At 38.1% G+C, this 16,601-nt stretch overlaps 1 protein-coding gene across 14 annotated transcripts in view; it reads right to left on the bottom strand.

Annotated features, from left to right (window-relative positions):
* The window catches only part of hdac5 (histone deacetylase 5), a 357,484-nt gene that overhangs the window by 203,135 nt on the left and 137,748 nt on the right, over positions 1-16,601 (bottom strand). For 6 of the 14 annotated variants that reach the window (XM_078529648.1, XM_078529650.1, XM_078529647.1 and 3 more), the window contains one exon: positions 11,285-11,356. In XM_078529648.1, coding sequence (XP_078385774.1) covers positions 11,285-11,356 — 72 coding nt within the window. Of the gene's footprint in view, positions 1-11,284; positions 11,859-16,601 lie in introns of those variants that run through there. The other 8 variants (XM_078529645.1, XM_078529657.1, XM_078529656.1 and 5 more) reach the window with 4 other exon arrangements.

Below are 16,601 nucleotides of genomic sequence, written 5' to 3'. Positions count from 1 at the left end.
CAGTTACTTTGTGCACACGCTGTAATAAACTGACCAGGGTCTCCACAAGCCTGGGAATTGATTTATGAGCAGTCCAAAGCATAGAGACATAATTGGGGTGGTGAAGGGACACATTTATTTGCATGCTCAATTAATTTTGAAATAATTTTAATTTATTTATAGAAATAGTCTTATTTGCTACTGTATGTCACCTAGAATGAACCTTCTGTATTCAACAATATAAGTCAATTATGCTGACCCTTGACTGGGGGTGGGGCTCGGGATGGGGGTGGTGGGTACAAAGTTCTCAATTTATTGCAGAAAATCTAATTAACTGCTGGTCTCATTTCTAGAGGCAACAGAAGAGTGGCTTAGAACTTTTTTTCCAGGCATGTTGTCCAATACATATCCACAGATTTTCCCAATAAAGCAAGCTAGGAGTTCTAATAAAGTTTCCCACAGGCAGTCTTCGAATTAAATTAACACAAAAGAATGGGATTAAACTGCAGCCATCTTTAATAAAGTACTTCCAAATTTAAAAAGATCCAAGCTGCAAGTGGGGACCTTATCATGACCCTTAATAAAGTGTGTCATGGAAGTACAGAAATAGTTGTTTAACATTCTAAATTATCAGCCACAACTGGATTTTAGTTTAGTACTGGAAATAACTATCCAGTTAAGCAAGACAAATATTGGATAAGGCCAAATGGTTAAATGCTAAAAGGTAACCAGTCTCCCTAATGACACATTGCAAATATAGCCCATAGACTTGATGGGGCAGAACTTACTATCAAAATAACAGCAAGTTTAGTGCGCATCCCATTATTGTGTATATTGTCCAGTAACTTGTGGTCATGAATTGCAATTGCCACAAGTGGGAAAATTTGTGCTAATCTGCCATTGAGCTCAAGAAAAAAACCAAGTTGCCCACAATCTCCCAGTGAAATTGCTGAATTTGAACATTAATTGTTGATTAAACAAACTGCAGAAAGTTAGAGCTGGTACTTAACAGTGAAAATATCTTTTTAATGTTGAAATCTATGTTCTTGCTATGTCACTCAACCTCTTTGGCCCAAAAAGAACAATTGACACTGTGGTGTCTCACTTCTACAGATAGCAAATTGTTGTGAGAGATTATTTTTAAATAAGTTATATTAATTCAACCTTTCCTCTCTATTTGACTTTCTGTACCTGATTTGACTAATTCACGATATTTCCTTTTGTCCTTCCACTACTTTTTAATAAGTCTTTATTTTTCAATGGCTAAAGAAGTAGACTGTTGCTCCTGTTGTTTATCAAGGTCCCAGGTGCCCCATTGCCCAGGCTGTGCCATTATTAGCTCACACGTCCAGTAATTTGAACTGCAAAAATGTTTTTGTGCCGGAAGGCAAAGGAAAAAAAAATTAACAGAACACAGTGTAATACCATGCTCCAGAAAATTTTGGGCCAATTACTTCCAAAAATACAAAGAATGCAATATCGGCAATGGCACAGCATATTCGGGAGTCAAATATGCTGCAGAGCATCAACCATAATTCTCTATTTGTTGAGACACCAGTTGTAGTCCTGCTGACATGAGTTCTCTACAGGAAGAGAATGGAAATATGAAAAATAGTCAGCCTGGATTGTTCTTGTACACTTCCTAGCCGTTGGGTTTCAGGTCAAAATAGACATAAGCTGAGGAGCAGATGGTCCACCTATCAAGGAGTAATGCATAATAAGAACAGTCCAAGAAGTTGAGGAAATGCCTTGTATGTGTCAAAAGAACATGCAAGTCTACAACTATTTTGCTTGCAGGGAAGGCCTTTTATCATTGTACTTGGCTATTATCTGGCTAACCACCACTTTAAAACTTAACTCAACAGTCAAAGTCCTAAAATGCTCATGATGCCAAACTTTTAACATGCTAGCAATTAAATAAAGCAGTACTGATACAGTACAATCCTCTTGGTTCAGTCCCTTAATTCAAATGAGATTATTTTAAGCCCTAAATGCCCACATTATTATGTTATTTATGTTGTTGAGTTCAAATTATTGGATTCATTTTTGTTTTAAAAAATGCTGAATTTTTAGAAGTGGACTCTATTTTAATTGATCTATCCAAGTACAAATAAATTATTTGTGCTTATGTTTGAATTTTAAAAACTTGCCTTAGTCAGTTCTGTGGTTTTGCAGCCCAGTTCATTCCAACATTTTTAAGATTTGGAGATCAGCCAAGAAAAAGTAACATATTAAGAGCAAAACCAATAAAATTAAATTCCTAGCAGCGCTAGGGGGTAAAGTTTTGGGCAGGTTGAACATGGGGGTCGGTTAGCTCAGATGGCTAGGTGGCTGGTGTGTGTTGCAGAATGACACCAATGATGTGGGTTTAATTCCCATGCTGGCTGTGTTAGTTCATGAAGGGTTGCCTCGTCGCTTTGTCCCATGCCTGTAGAATGGTGCCCCTCAAGTTATATACAATCAATTGTCTCTCTCTAATGGTCCTTTGTGGACTATGGCTTATCACTCAAAAGGGAATCACACGAAGAGAAACAACATTACATTAGGACAACATTGAAAGAAAGAAACATTGCAGTACTACATGCTTCAGCTAAAATTTAATATAACATTGTCTTGGCCAATGGTTACATATCTAGTAAAGGTTTACTTTTTGGTGGGTATGTATATCACTTCCTGTTTGTTGTTTCACAATCTCTTTCAGTTTTGCTTATGATCTTCACACCATGTGTCATCACTGAGTAGTTGAAAGCTGCTCCACAACTTCTGACACCAATGCTGTCCTATGGATTAACTGGCAGGCTGTCAGTACTTTGGGAGGCATGGCGAACAAGGTCAAATTTTAACCCATTTAACTGAAAGCATTCACCACACACATACTGGGACTTGAGCTGAAGTATTCACACAAGTGTAAACACTTATGTTCATTTTTCTCCCTCAGCCATCAGGACTTCAAAGAAACTGATGTCTAGATTATACACATTGCAGCACTTATTATAAGCATGTAAATCAAAAGATATTGAGCACAATCTGGTAAACCAAAAAAAGCTACATTTCTGGAATAAATCAAGTTTTTGAAAGTTTCTTCAGCAACTGGATGCATTTTTCCTGATTATTTCAGGTTTCTTATTATTATGGCTTCAACCATGACATCTACCTACCACCACTTTTGTGTGATCTACAAGGTGAGCATTGCACAATACTCTATATAACCGGCAAATACTTGGTCATGTACCAAAACAGTTCTTCTTGGAGTGCACTTTAAGCCATTCAGAATAAAACAGCTTGTGTGCAGTCAGTCCTACTGAGACAAAAATTATGCTCAGTCAGTACTTCTGAGTAAAAATCTAATGGAACAGAAGGTGTTTAAAGTCTGAAAGGACATAATTTGAAGGCCAGTGACAAGGAAGTATTATTCAAAATATCACAATTCTAGTGCTGTACAGTGACCAATAATATACGCTGTCCTGATTTAATACAGTTATTTGCTGTATCCATTATCATCCCATATCATTATATATTATCCCTAAAATTTTCTTTCTGTTTTCTTACCGTAAAATGTAACACACACAGCAGCAATGAGAAATGACTTCAGATTCCTTCAGACATGAAGGAACACACCAAACAGTGATGATGAATAAGCCAACAAGCATTTGGATTCGCCAGCCTGAGCAAGATCAATACCAGCTCTGTGTCTGCAACTGACTTTGAAAATGTCAGAGAAGAATACCCCCAAGAAGAACGCAAAGAAAACCTTGAATAAAGCACTACCAAAGAGTGGTAAAAAGTGGAGAAGGTCGAGAGAAAAGAGTTACTGCATCTACACAGTGATGAAGAATGTTCACCCTGACACCAGTATCTCTTCCAATGCCCTGAGGATCATGAACCCCTTGGTGAATAATATTTTGGAGTGCTTTTCATTTGAGGTTTCCCACCTGGCCATTACAACAAGCATCACATCATCACCTCCTGCGTGATCCAGGCTGTCATGGGCTGGCTGTTACCCAAGGAGTTGTCTGAGCATGCTATAATGGAAAGGATAAAAGTGTTGACGAAGTACACGAGCTCTAAGTAAACCTCAACAATGCCAAGGAACACTAATCCAGGTTAGAATTACACATGCTTGAACCTTAAACCAAAGTGAACAATGTAGATGAAGATAAGGCTCACTTCCATAATATTCCTCAACGACCAAAACCCAATGTTGTTCAGGATCTGGTGAAACTGAACTCACCACGTTTATTTAAAAAACTGACTATACAGTATGTTACAATATTCACCCATACCAAACATTCTAAATGTCTTTACTTAAAATAATTGATGCTCCAAAATTAAATTCAATCATAACATATGGATACTAAGAAATATACTAAGAAACAAGAGCACTGAGGACTAGATGGTACAATAGTTTAGATATTGCCTTTGCACTTGTGCAGTCAAGGTTTAAATGTAACCTAACTGATGAGATGAAAATTCTATTTTATCTGCTGATCATGAAAGTCCTGCATAAAATTAGACTGTGGAGTCTCAAATCAGTTTCTCGGTGGTGATTGTTTATTGCATATTGTTATGACCAGGTAAGAAGGGGTCAACCAGGTCCCCTCTATTCAACCTCCTCGGTTGGTCACAACAAAGGTTTAAGTTTCTTTTTCATGAGGATATACCTTTTCCAAATCAGGATGCATTTAACTATTTAAGCTGGGAGCAATAAGGAGCCAATCAGACAAGATTTTCTTGAGTTAAAGAAAGATCAAATTTATTAACCACTAAACTAGAGACAAATAATAAAATCATGATGTTAAACATTCAGCCCTCATGCAATCAGTTGGGCACACACACACAGTTACCAGAAATATGGGGAGCTAGAGTTCAATAAAAAGGTAAAAGAATATATGATTAAGCGTCCTTTGATTGTCCTTGAGGCATAGATTTTAACACAGCTGCCAATTTGGGTTAGCTAGTTTCTTGGATGCGGTCAAATGTAGAAGATGTTGCAATTATTACAAGATCTTGCTTCATTGGTAGGTTTCTGGTAGAGTTGGCTTCTCAAACCGGGCAACACACTTATTCCAAAAGAGAGAGAGGGAGAGAAAGCAGCCTTCGGCCTGTTTGCTCTGCTGAAGAATTGCAACCTCTCTCTAGTGGCTGGGCAGCCTTCCCTGCAATACTTCACCCATTGCGTATTTTCAAGGGGTTTTGGTGCGTCTGCTTGTGACAGCCATTGTTTCAATATCCAGTATTTTGCATTTTTTATGTCTCTTCTTTAGACAGTTACGAATTTTGATGGAAGTCTGGATTATAGGAAATGTCTCTATCTTTGCACTCCCCCGAGGGTGATTTGTTTGTTTTGCACCTTCACCTTGGAATGTGGCCTTGCATTTTTAAGCAGTCTGTTCCGTCTCAGTCTCAGATTGCAAAATTTCCAGTCAGTTGAAAGTTGAAAAATAATATTTTCAAAACTAAAGGGAAAAGAGAGATGGAGAGAGAGAGAGAGAGAGAGGAGTAGGCTGAAACAAGTATTTGGGATTGGAGGTAAGTAATATGTAAAGTACACCTGTAAATAAAAGCTTGTAAGTTTTTACATCCTCCAAAAACCTGCCTGGCATCGGAGTTCTAACCGTGATCCTAAAACGGAAAATTTCTCCTAATATGTAATCTTACTGACAGTGGTCTCAAAAATGGAAAATGGAAAGCTTCATCATGATGTAGTTTTACCAGCTTTTCTGGTGTTGGGTTTAAGGCATTTTACCTAGTTATATTTGACCTAAGATGATTACAATAGCTGATAAAAACTAGAGAAGTGCTGCATTTACACTGGTTCAAATATTAAGTGTAATCTATAACTTCCGCAACAAGCACACATTATGAATGACTGCAAAATTATTCTATTGTAAATTAAGAATGCTCAATATCAAAGCAGTAAGAGAGAAATCCATGACACTGTTTAACTAAGGTAGCCAATGGAGATTGCAAATCTCATTTACACTGAGATCCTGAGAGATAATTCAGTCTCTATTTCATGGATGTACACTTTTGTCCTTATGTTCATTATAAATTTGAATATCCACATTTATGACAGTAGCTGCCTATATAAACTCATTAACCTGTAATTGCATCCTCCCACCAATGGTGGCCATCCACTAGCTGGAAAGTGTAATTGCAGTGTGACAAATTTACTTGAACAGTTTCCAATGTAAATGTGAACAAACAAATTTATAATGAGGAAAGTCAACAGTCGTGACCACAGATTCAAGGTTTTGAATACATTACAAATAAATAGATGAAGCAGCAAGTTACAGCAGGTTTGTGTTTGTAGAGCTTGCAATGTGCAAATTGACAGTCACGTTTTCCACATTAAAACTGTGATTGCACTTCAAAAAGTACTTTATTTGCTGTAAAGTGCATTGGGTCATCCAGTGGTCATAGAAGCACTACACAAAAGCAAGCCTTTCTTTTCTATGTTGGAAAAGTGCAGTTTGAAATGTTATGTAGGATGTTTATACGGATTATGAAAGTCAATTACTCCATAGAAACAGTTGATGGTTTTCAGATATTGAATATCCATCAGTAGTGTCAACAAAAATAAAAACAACCAACAAGGATACACAGGAGAGGCCAGCTGATATTGCAACAGGAGGAAGGAAAAGAGGGCAACAGGCAGGATGAAGCATGATGATCTCTAAGAGTATTCTTGAAATGTCAAATAAAACTTGTGTGCCTGTGCGGCTTTAGGACATATCTTGTATTTTTGTTTCACATAATACAATGGAAATTTTTTAAAATTCTGAATACTGCACATTAAATGTGGATTAGACAGTTTCAAACCACTTACATTTTAGGAGCACATTGTGTGTTAGATAACATGCTTAGTTGTAAAACTGTAAAATCTGTTTAAGATTGCAAAGCACAAAAGTTTACAGTACAAAAGGAGGCCATTTTGTTAGATTATGAACGTGCTGAACTAGTCCCAGTATCTCAACTTTATGCTCATAAGTATAGTTCCTACTTCATAATCATATTGAGGGCAAAACGAGGATAGTCACTCATCTCTAGGAGGTATTAGATGCACTGCAACTACGGAGTCACAGGTGAAAAGTGCAACTGCTCCAAATTGTAAATGTGAGCTATAAGGCTGGAACAATGGAGGTTTGACTATGGCTCATTGCCTTCCTGAGGAGGCTAAGTGAATAAGGGATGGCTCATGATGAATGAACTGCTTAAAGGGCCAAATTACATTTATTTTCCGCAGTTTAGATTCTAGATTCACGCAGGCTTTGTTCTTATGACTTAAGGCTGTCATAGATAAATGCTTTATAATATATAATTCTGACTAAATCTATCCATTCATATATAAAATTGGTACAATCTTCACACGCTCCTTTTTATGGCATTAGTATTTTTGTTATGCCTCTATCTGGCACCTCACTAGGAATTCTATTATGAAGTGAATGGCTACTAGCCTTGTCATAGTCGATTCGGAGACTCCACTTCCACCTCTGGATGGAGTTTCAAAACTTCACTTTACTACAGCAAAACCATCATTATACAGGTTCAAGCATTCAAATTCCTCGGATACAAATAACCTTACAGGCTACCCACCTCCACGATACGCAGAGGCTGCTCTGAATTTTTATTAAATAATTTCAATTTTATTTTTAGCTATACACAGCATTTTCCTAATATTGTGCATCCAAGCCCATTCTGAACCCTATCTTGAAAACTCTAAATACACCTTTTTAAATGTCTCCCCCAACTCTATAGTCATTTTCCGCTTCCAACACATGTACTCTTATAATTTTGCTTACTTATCTCAGTTGGAGCTATGACCACAGCAGAAATAAGTTATAGTGGCCACTCTGCATGTGGAAGATTGTCTGGAATACACTTCAATAATGTGAGGTACTACGATGAAGCACAACAAATTGTCACTGACTGTCACATATTAAAATAGAACAGTTCTCATGCAAACTGTTTTCAAATATATGAAATATCAACTCTGTGGATAATGAAATTACCATATCAGTTTACAGAATACATTGCAAAAAATAGCAGATGGCTGTTGAAGAACTAAGTAATCTCTGCAATAGAGCATAGAGCATTCATTCAAAATAAAATGAACTTCATACAAATGTAACACATCTACAATAGGGACAAGTTCTTTTATGACCTCACAGCTATCAGCATAAAAGTCACAACTTTGTAAACTTAAAGGAAGTTGATGGGAAGATCAATATCTTTACATGAGCAGCAGCTTCAATTCAAGATTAAATTTTGCATTTCATTGTGGACTTTACATGATTAACAACATGCAAATATCTTGTTGCAAATTAAAATTGTATTACACTTGTCCAGGGCAGTCAAGTGAAGAAGATGAGAATTATTCTTTGAGAAAAATTATGCTTGCAGAGTGCTGGTCCAAGTGGTCACCATGGTCATCATTCATGGCAGAAATAATTCTATTGGAACAGTATGCTCTATACACAAGGTAAAGAAGTTTGCCCTACATCCTTGGCAGAGCAATCTGCCCTATTTTTACTATCATGAACAAAAATAATTGCTATTAAGTGATGAAAGAAAAAACATCAGTGAAAGGAATTAAAAAGGAAGGCACAAAGAAAGGAATAGATGAATGAACATTGGGCAGACTACATAAATGAAAGAGTAGGATAAGAGAGAAAGGAATTTGAAGGGAACAAAAATCAGGAAGTGAGTCAAGTTTGCAAAAACAAGCTGAATGTTTTGTTGATTATTGAAATATAATTTTAAAAAGGCACAATTTCAACATTCAATGCAATTGACCAGCTCATTTTAAAATCTGCCTGCTACAAATGCATGTGAAGTAAATCAAAAAATACATTCACTAGTAAGCTAGCAGATAAGAAAATCATGTTTAACATCTCCATATATTTGCACTATGCGTCATCTCCTCAACATTGCATGGGGAGCCTCTATGTTCCATAAGGCATGGTAGCACAGAGATGTTAAAGAAACTAGAATTATTAAACAGTAACTAAAACTTCAACATAATTCATCAAAAATGAGCATATTATAGGAATTCAAGATTACATCATATAAAATGTAGGAGATATATTGTTTTGAATTCAGATATCACACATAAATATACTTGAATTATTAGTTCAAAGCCTTTTCTTCCTCCACAAAATTATGTCGTAATGCCTTTAAATTTTACATTCTTATGAGAAAAATTCTCATATAAAGTAGTTGCCAATTATGGCAAAAACTTTGCAAATAACATAACAAAACTAACTGGCAAGTAATAACACAATCTGTGGGAATAGTACAATCCGTAGGTTACCAATAGTGAAGTACTGCAGTATGTGAGAATCCACTATGTACACCTTTTACAAACTAGGTGAAGTGCTTTTAAAAATGTGTTTTCTCAAAACAATTTTGCTCAAGGACAAGCGTCCTGCAATAAAAGCCCAGTGACTTGGCAAGATCTGCAGAATTGTAGTTGCCATGGCAAGCAAATTAATGTGCCATGCACAAAACAACTAAATTACGGCAACTCTCAGGCTTCCTGTTTAGATTAGAGCAGGTTATCAACTTGGTTATGGAGCAAATGAGCTTACCAAAGAAAAACAACAGATCTAAAGTTATTTAGTGATAAATAGGATGCTGTACGTCAGTGAATACAAGTGAGAGACTTGACAGAAATAAATTTTGAGTGAAAAAAGAGATGACAGACATTTAAACAAGCTTCTAGTGCTGTTAATGAACAGATAATTGATATGACCCCCTGAAAAACATTTGGACAACTTATACTATAGTCGTGTTTATAAATTCAAATCATCTTTAGTTTGCACTGAAGGTGTCACATGTCATAATTTATATTCAGTTGAATTTAGTAATTCAAGAAACATTTAAAGAAACATTTTTTTTTACTGGTATTTTATTTTTCCTACTATGAAAGGCTATTTCATCTATCATTATTTAATAAAAATGATACAAACAGAAATTTTAGATTTTTCTTAATTAGTGCATTGGCTAAGTTGTTTTATTCACAATTCTGTAACTGATGTTTTGCTCAGAGCTCCGTCGTAGCCGAAAAATGTCACCTGCTTTTAATTGCACCACAATACTTAGAGCATTCAAAACTTGGATTTTGTTTATTTAGCAGTTTTAAACCTTATGCCCATTATTAACAAATGGAAAAAGAAGTTGTAATAGAAGTACCACTTAGAACTATCAAAACTACAGCCACAGTCAACATACAGTTAAAAATCCCTCCAATTAAAAACAAATAGTAAATTAAATCACTTATTTGTATAAGGGTAGAAAACAATCACAAGTGCTTTATTTCATATTATCTTTATGTGCTGTTAAGAAAAAAAGATGACTCGAGCAATAATAGTGTAAACAGGAAATGCTGTTACTCTCTAAAGCATAAAGTAAGATTGCAATCTGAACTTCATGATGACGTACATATTTAATCTGAGTAAAGCTTCCCAATCAGACATTTTCAATCTTACTGGAATATGGGGGAAGGGGGAGGCAATACACATTGTCAGTATTCTGACATAATACTAAACATGGAATATCAACATAGTAACCCTAAATATTATGACCCTGCTTGTTACAATGCTATATGGTATCTTGAATTATTACTCGAGGGCCTTGACACTATATTTTAAGTTTGAAAAACATAAGACAACCCATTTAACATGCTAAACATAACTACCGTAAATTAAAATGATGGAAGCTGGATTAACCAACTATTTGTTTTAAACTGCTAAAGCTGTACTGGCAACATTAAGAAGCTTAAGTTTCCATCGCTAAAAATATCCCAATATTCTTAGCTTTGGCATACCTCAAAAAGAAGCATGGTATCACATAGCTATCGAGTGCTGACAGATAACTACCACGTGCTGAATAAACAGGTTCTAGAAATAACCACGTTCAAAAATTTAAGGTTAGAACTATTTAAAAATCATACCAATATTGATGTGCTGAAAGCTACTGGACACAATAAGCACCAATCTTTTGCAATCCATCTTTTAAAAAGAAACCAATCAACAGTTGCAAGCAATATCAACAAAGTAATAAAGTAAGTAGTTGTGATTCTAAGATACTCAAACTTATGTTAAAAATTGTACTTTCTAAACACTTGAGGAATTATTCATCGAAGTATTTTTATATGTTATGTATTTTATGATGTAAATAATCTTTTATATACAAAAGGAGCCAGAATCAATAACACTACTCAGTTTAATATTTAAGAAGAACTGCATTTGAAATATTTTACAGATGCTAGGGTCATTAACATCAAATGAATCATTCTGCTTACCTGAGGTTGGCATAGTGTGCATCCGACTTTGTGGCAACAATTCTAGGGGCTGCTCTCGTCCAGATACACCATCTGAGGAGAAACACGATTCAGTTTCATAAATAGTCTGTAACATCTTTTTTAGTCCAGGCACTTTGGGCTTCAGTAACATGACAAAGTCATCAGACACTGAATAATTTTCAAATCTTCTTTAACAAACAATTTTTAAAAAACTTCTAAGCTGTTGAGTATCGTCTTATCCTTTAAATGTTGCTGCTGAAAGCTGTGTACAAAAATCCCCAGTTCCTTTTTAAGACAGTCAAGCCTGGTGAAATGCACAGTGGAACAAACATCCCTAATTAACGTTGGGCTTTTCAATCCAACTGCTACAGCAAACATTCAGTCATCTTCCTTTTAGCAAGAGGTAAGACAGGCAACATGCAACATTGTGGCTAGATAGGGAAAGTCCTTTACCAAATAGCAACCTTAAATACACTGACAGGCACAGTTCAGTAGGAAAATATTAATCCTGTCACTGGCATTGAAAGTAAGCAGCCTTACAAGCCTTACAAGCTGCCTACTGCAATAAAAGCTAGCACATTTACATACAAGTCAACAATAATACAGCCTGAAGCGGACTGAAATAGAATGATAGGAGGAGCCAACTATAAATAGGTCATGCACGCTCTGGGAACGAGGAACATTCATACAAACATAGGCAACCAATCAGCAGCTTTAAAATATCATTTCCTAGCTCGTGCACATTTTAACTCTATGAATGTTGTCGCCAAGAGTAGCTAAATGCTACTGTATATTCATCTTAAATGCAATAAGATAACAAAGCAGGGACAAAAATTATAACAGAGCAAAAAATTCTCAAATGCCAAGTACAACCTCAAAGCTTTCAAAAAGATTTTTTAAAAGTCATATCTAGCATTGTATTGTTTTTATGCATAAAGCAATCAAACGTATATTCTTTGAAAATCAATGAGATCCAAACAGCCTTTCTGAAATACCTCACCTTTTATACCTCACAAATTATGACAAGGTTTGCAACAATCTCGTATGTCTTAAGCAGGAGTTACTTCCTTTGGGGGATTTACTTAAATGCCCAAACCTCAAACATTCATGATCGTTTAAAATGAGTTGCAAGACTATAAATTCCTTTTGTGGTTTTCATAAAAGTGAGCAACTGCTAAATTTGCAAGAAAGGGAACTGAGGACCAAATTGCATGCCCATGCATTTGGGTCAGATATATTATGATTGCCAAGACAAACATTCTTCAAGGGGGAAAATCTGCACCTACCCTAATGTACAAGTCCCTTTATTTGAAAACATTTAAGTTATTTAAAAATCTATAAGATGGTGTTAATCATAAAACAAAGGACATTTTCTCTTAGCCATTGTAGGATAGTCATTTGCCATAATTAAAAGAAACACTTCTAATTCAATGAGTGCACTTTTTGCAGAGACTGAAACCTTTTAAATTATTTTTTTTTCAAAAGTCCTGAATTAATTTTAATTCACTTAACCATTGAACTTTCATGGAATTAATCTTCCTTCCAAACATACAATTGAGTATCCGATATTACCATGCTTGATTCTACCAATCTGAATTTAATGGCTGTTCATTTGTTTAGAATTCATCAAGTATATCTCATCAAAAAAAGCTAGCCTAATGGTGACCCTAAAACCATTGTCGATTGTCGTAAAAAAACATCTGGTTCACTAATGACCTTTAGGGAAGGAAATCTGCTGTCCTTATCTGGTCTTGCCTATATGTGATTCTAGACGCACAGCAATGTGGTTGACTCTTAAATGCCCAATGAAATGGCCTAGCAAGCCTTTCAGTTGTGTCAAATCGCTACAAAGTCTAAAAAAAGGAATGAAACTGGATGGACCACCCAGCATCGACCTAGGCACCAGAAACGACAACGGCATGCCCAGCCCTGTCAACCCTGCAAAGTCCTCCTTACTAACATCTGGGGGCTTGTGTCAAAATTGGGAGAGCTGTCCCACAGACTAATCAAGCAACAGTCTGATATAGTCAGATTGATGGAATCATGCCTTACAATGTCCCAGCTATCTCCATCCCTGGGTATATCCTGTCCCACCGACAGAAAAGACCCACCAGAGGTGGCGGCACAGTGGTATACAGTCAGGAAGGAGTTACCCTGGGAGTCCTCAACATCGACTCTGGACCCTATGAAGTTTCATGGCATCAGGTCAAACATGGGCAAGGCAATCTCCTGCTGGTTACCACCTATTAACCCCCACCCCCCCACCCCCCACCACCCCCACACTGCCCCCTCAGCCCACGAATCAGTACTCCTCCATGTTGAACACCACTTGGAGGAGTGGCAAGGGCACTGGGTGGGGGACTTCAATGTTCATCATCAAGAGTGGCTAGGTAACACCACTATTGATCAAGCTGCCAAGTCGTAAAGGACATAGATGCTAGGCTGGGTCTTTGGTGGGTGGTGAGGGAACTAACAAGAGGGATAAACATACTTGACCTCATCCTTACCAATCTACCTGCCGCAGATACATCTGTTCATGGCAGTATTGGTTGGAACAACCCCACACAATTGGGTGAAGGCAAGACCCGCCTTCACATTGCGGATATCCTCCATCATGTTTTGTGTCACTACCACTTTGCTAAATGGGATAGATTTCGAACAGATCTAACAACTCAAAACTGGGCATCAATGAGGCACTGTAGGCCATCAGCAGCAGCAGAATTGCATACAATCACACTCTGTAGCCTGAGAGTGATTGGCCTTGACATTAAGGCAGCATTTGATCAAGTGAGGCATCAAGGAGCCTGAGAAAAACTGAAGTCAAAGGGAATCAGGGGGAAAAACTCTCCACTGATTGGAGTCATCCCTAGGACAAAGGAAGACAGTTGTGGCTGTTGGAGGTCAATCATCTCAGTCCTGAGACATCGTGAAAGGAGTTCCTCAGAGTAGTGTCCTAAGTCCAACTATCTTCAGCTGTTTCATCAATGACCTTCGCTCCTTAATAAGGTGGAGATGTTCATGGATGACTGCACAATGTTCAGCAGCATTCACAATTCCTCAGATACTGAAGCAACAGGTGCTCATATGCAGCAAGGCCTGGGCAATATTCAGGCTTGAGCTGATAAGTGACAAGTAACAATCATACCACACAAATGCCAGGCCAGGACCATCTCCAACAAGAGAGAATCCAACCATCTCACCAAGACATTCAATGGCATTATCATCGCTGGAACTGCCATGATCAACATCCTAGGGTTTACCATTGACCAGAAATATAAATATTTTGGCAACAAGAGCAAGTCAGAGGCTGTGCATTCTGAGAGTAACTCAGCTCCTGACTCCCCAGAGTCTATCCACCATCTACAAGGCACAAGTCAGGAGTGTGATGGAATACTCTGCACTTGCCTGGATGAGTGCAGCTCCAACAACACTCAAGAAGCTGGACACCATCCAGGACAAAGCAGTCCGCTTGATTGCCACCCCATCCACTACCTTAAGCATTCAATCCTTCCACCATCAATGCACAGTAGCAGCAGTGTGTACCATCTACAAGATGCACTGCAGCAACTCACCAAAGCTCCTTTGACAGCACCTTCCAAACTCGCCATCTCTACCACATAGAAGGACGAGGGCAGCAGGTGCATGTGAGCACCACCACCTGAAAGTTCCCTTCCAAGTCACACACAATCCTGACTTGGGGCAGAATTTTCTGCCTGTTAGGTGTGTGGGCCCGACCCAATCTCCAGCAGGCGGGGAGCCAATCCTTGCCGGAGAAGCGGGCCCCGCCGCCATTTAATGTGGGCGGGCCAATCCAGCGTGACGTCCGGTGGGAAGCACAACGCGCTCCCTGTGCGGGCGAGGGGGAATTCTCCAAAAGCGAGAGTGCGTTCTTTTGCGCATGCGCACGAAAGCGCACACATCTCCCTGAGGCTAAGTGCTGCCTCAGGGAGATTGCTGACACTTTTAAAAAGATTAATAGAAAAAGAAAATCCTTAACATGTCCTCCTCATGTGACATGAGATGGGACATGTTCATAAATTACAGTAAAACTTTATTAAACTGTTTGAAACCCTGCATGAAACCTCATCCCGCTGGTGAATGAGGTTTCATGTTTTTTCTTTTGCCCGCCGGGGCACCTGGCCTGCCCACCAACTTTAAGGCAGGTTCTTCAATTGTTTAAATGATCGTGTCAATGGCCTCATTTGGCCATTGACAGGTCGGCGGGCGCACAGCTGATTTTGCTGTGCCCCCGCCTTCCTGAAAATTTAAATGGGTGGGGGGGAATGATGTCAGGGGTTCCGCCCCCTGCTCGACAACGGCAAAATTCTGCCCATGGAATTATATCGCCGTTCTTTCACTGTCGCTGGGTCAAAATCCTGGAACTCCCTCCCTGACAGCACTTTGGGTGTTCCTACAAGACATGGACTGCAGCGGTTCAAAAAGGCAGCACACCATCACCTGCTCAAGGTCAATTAGCAATGGGCAATAAATGCTGGCTTGGCTAGTGATGCCCACGCCCCACGAAGGAATAAAAAAAAAACAGAAAATGCCGGAAAAACACTATAAAAAAACAAAAAGTCAGTGCAACTTGTATTTATTCATTAGCATTAATAGCCAGCGACGCCCACATCCCACGAATGAATAAAAAAGATTTTTTTTTTACAAGGCCGCCTGACTGTCTCAGAAATACAACAGATTCAGGAGGTAAACAGCATCTCCAATAAAACATTTTATTCCTTTTCTTACAATTATGAATTAATATTTGCAATACTTTTGGGGTCAGGCAACTAGTTCACAGAATCACAGAGCAGAAGAGGCCCTTCGGCCCATCGAGTCTGCACCGACACGTGAAAAACACCTGACCTACCTACCTAATTCCATTTATCAGCACTTAGCCCATAGCCTTGAATGTTATGACGTGCCTTTGACAATATTACCGATCACCTAACTGAAGGCATGCACACAACTTTGAAATTAACAATTAACAAAGTATGCAAATCCAAAGGAAAACAAAATATAGAAATGCTTGTACTGAAGTTGATGAGGCACATACAGTAAAGTGTCCCTGAACTTGATTCTCTGTCCCCTATTTTTTGAGAGTATATCCCTAATAGATTGATGCACAGGTTGATTAGTCAGTTTTTAGAGTATGCTGCTTTTATATTAGTGTTAAGCACCGTGCTTTGTTCTCTTGAACACTAACCTGACATCAATAGAACGCCCTTAAACACAAGTACAGGGGAATGCATAAGCATGCAATGGTAGTGAGATCACCTGGAAGCTCACAAAGCTCTGGCAACTTATTGTGTAATCACTT

Source organism: Cetorhinus maximus, chromosome 25 (genome assembly GCF_964194155.1).
Source record: "Cetorhinus maximus chromosome 25, sCetMax3.hap1.1, whole genome shotgun sequence".
NCBI classification, from domain to species: domain Eukaryota; kingdom Metazoa; phylum Chordata; class Chondrichthyes; order Lamniformes; family Cetorhinidae; genus Cetorhinus; species Cetorhinus maximus.
Note: the sequence above shows the minus strand (reverse complement) of the source record. Positions and strands in the feature narration are given on the sequence as shown.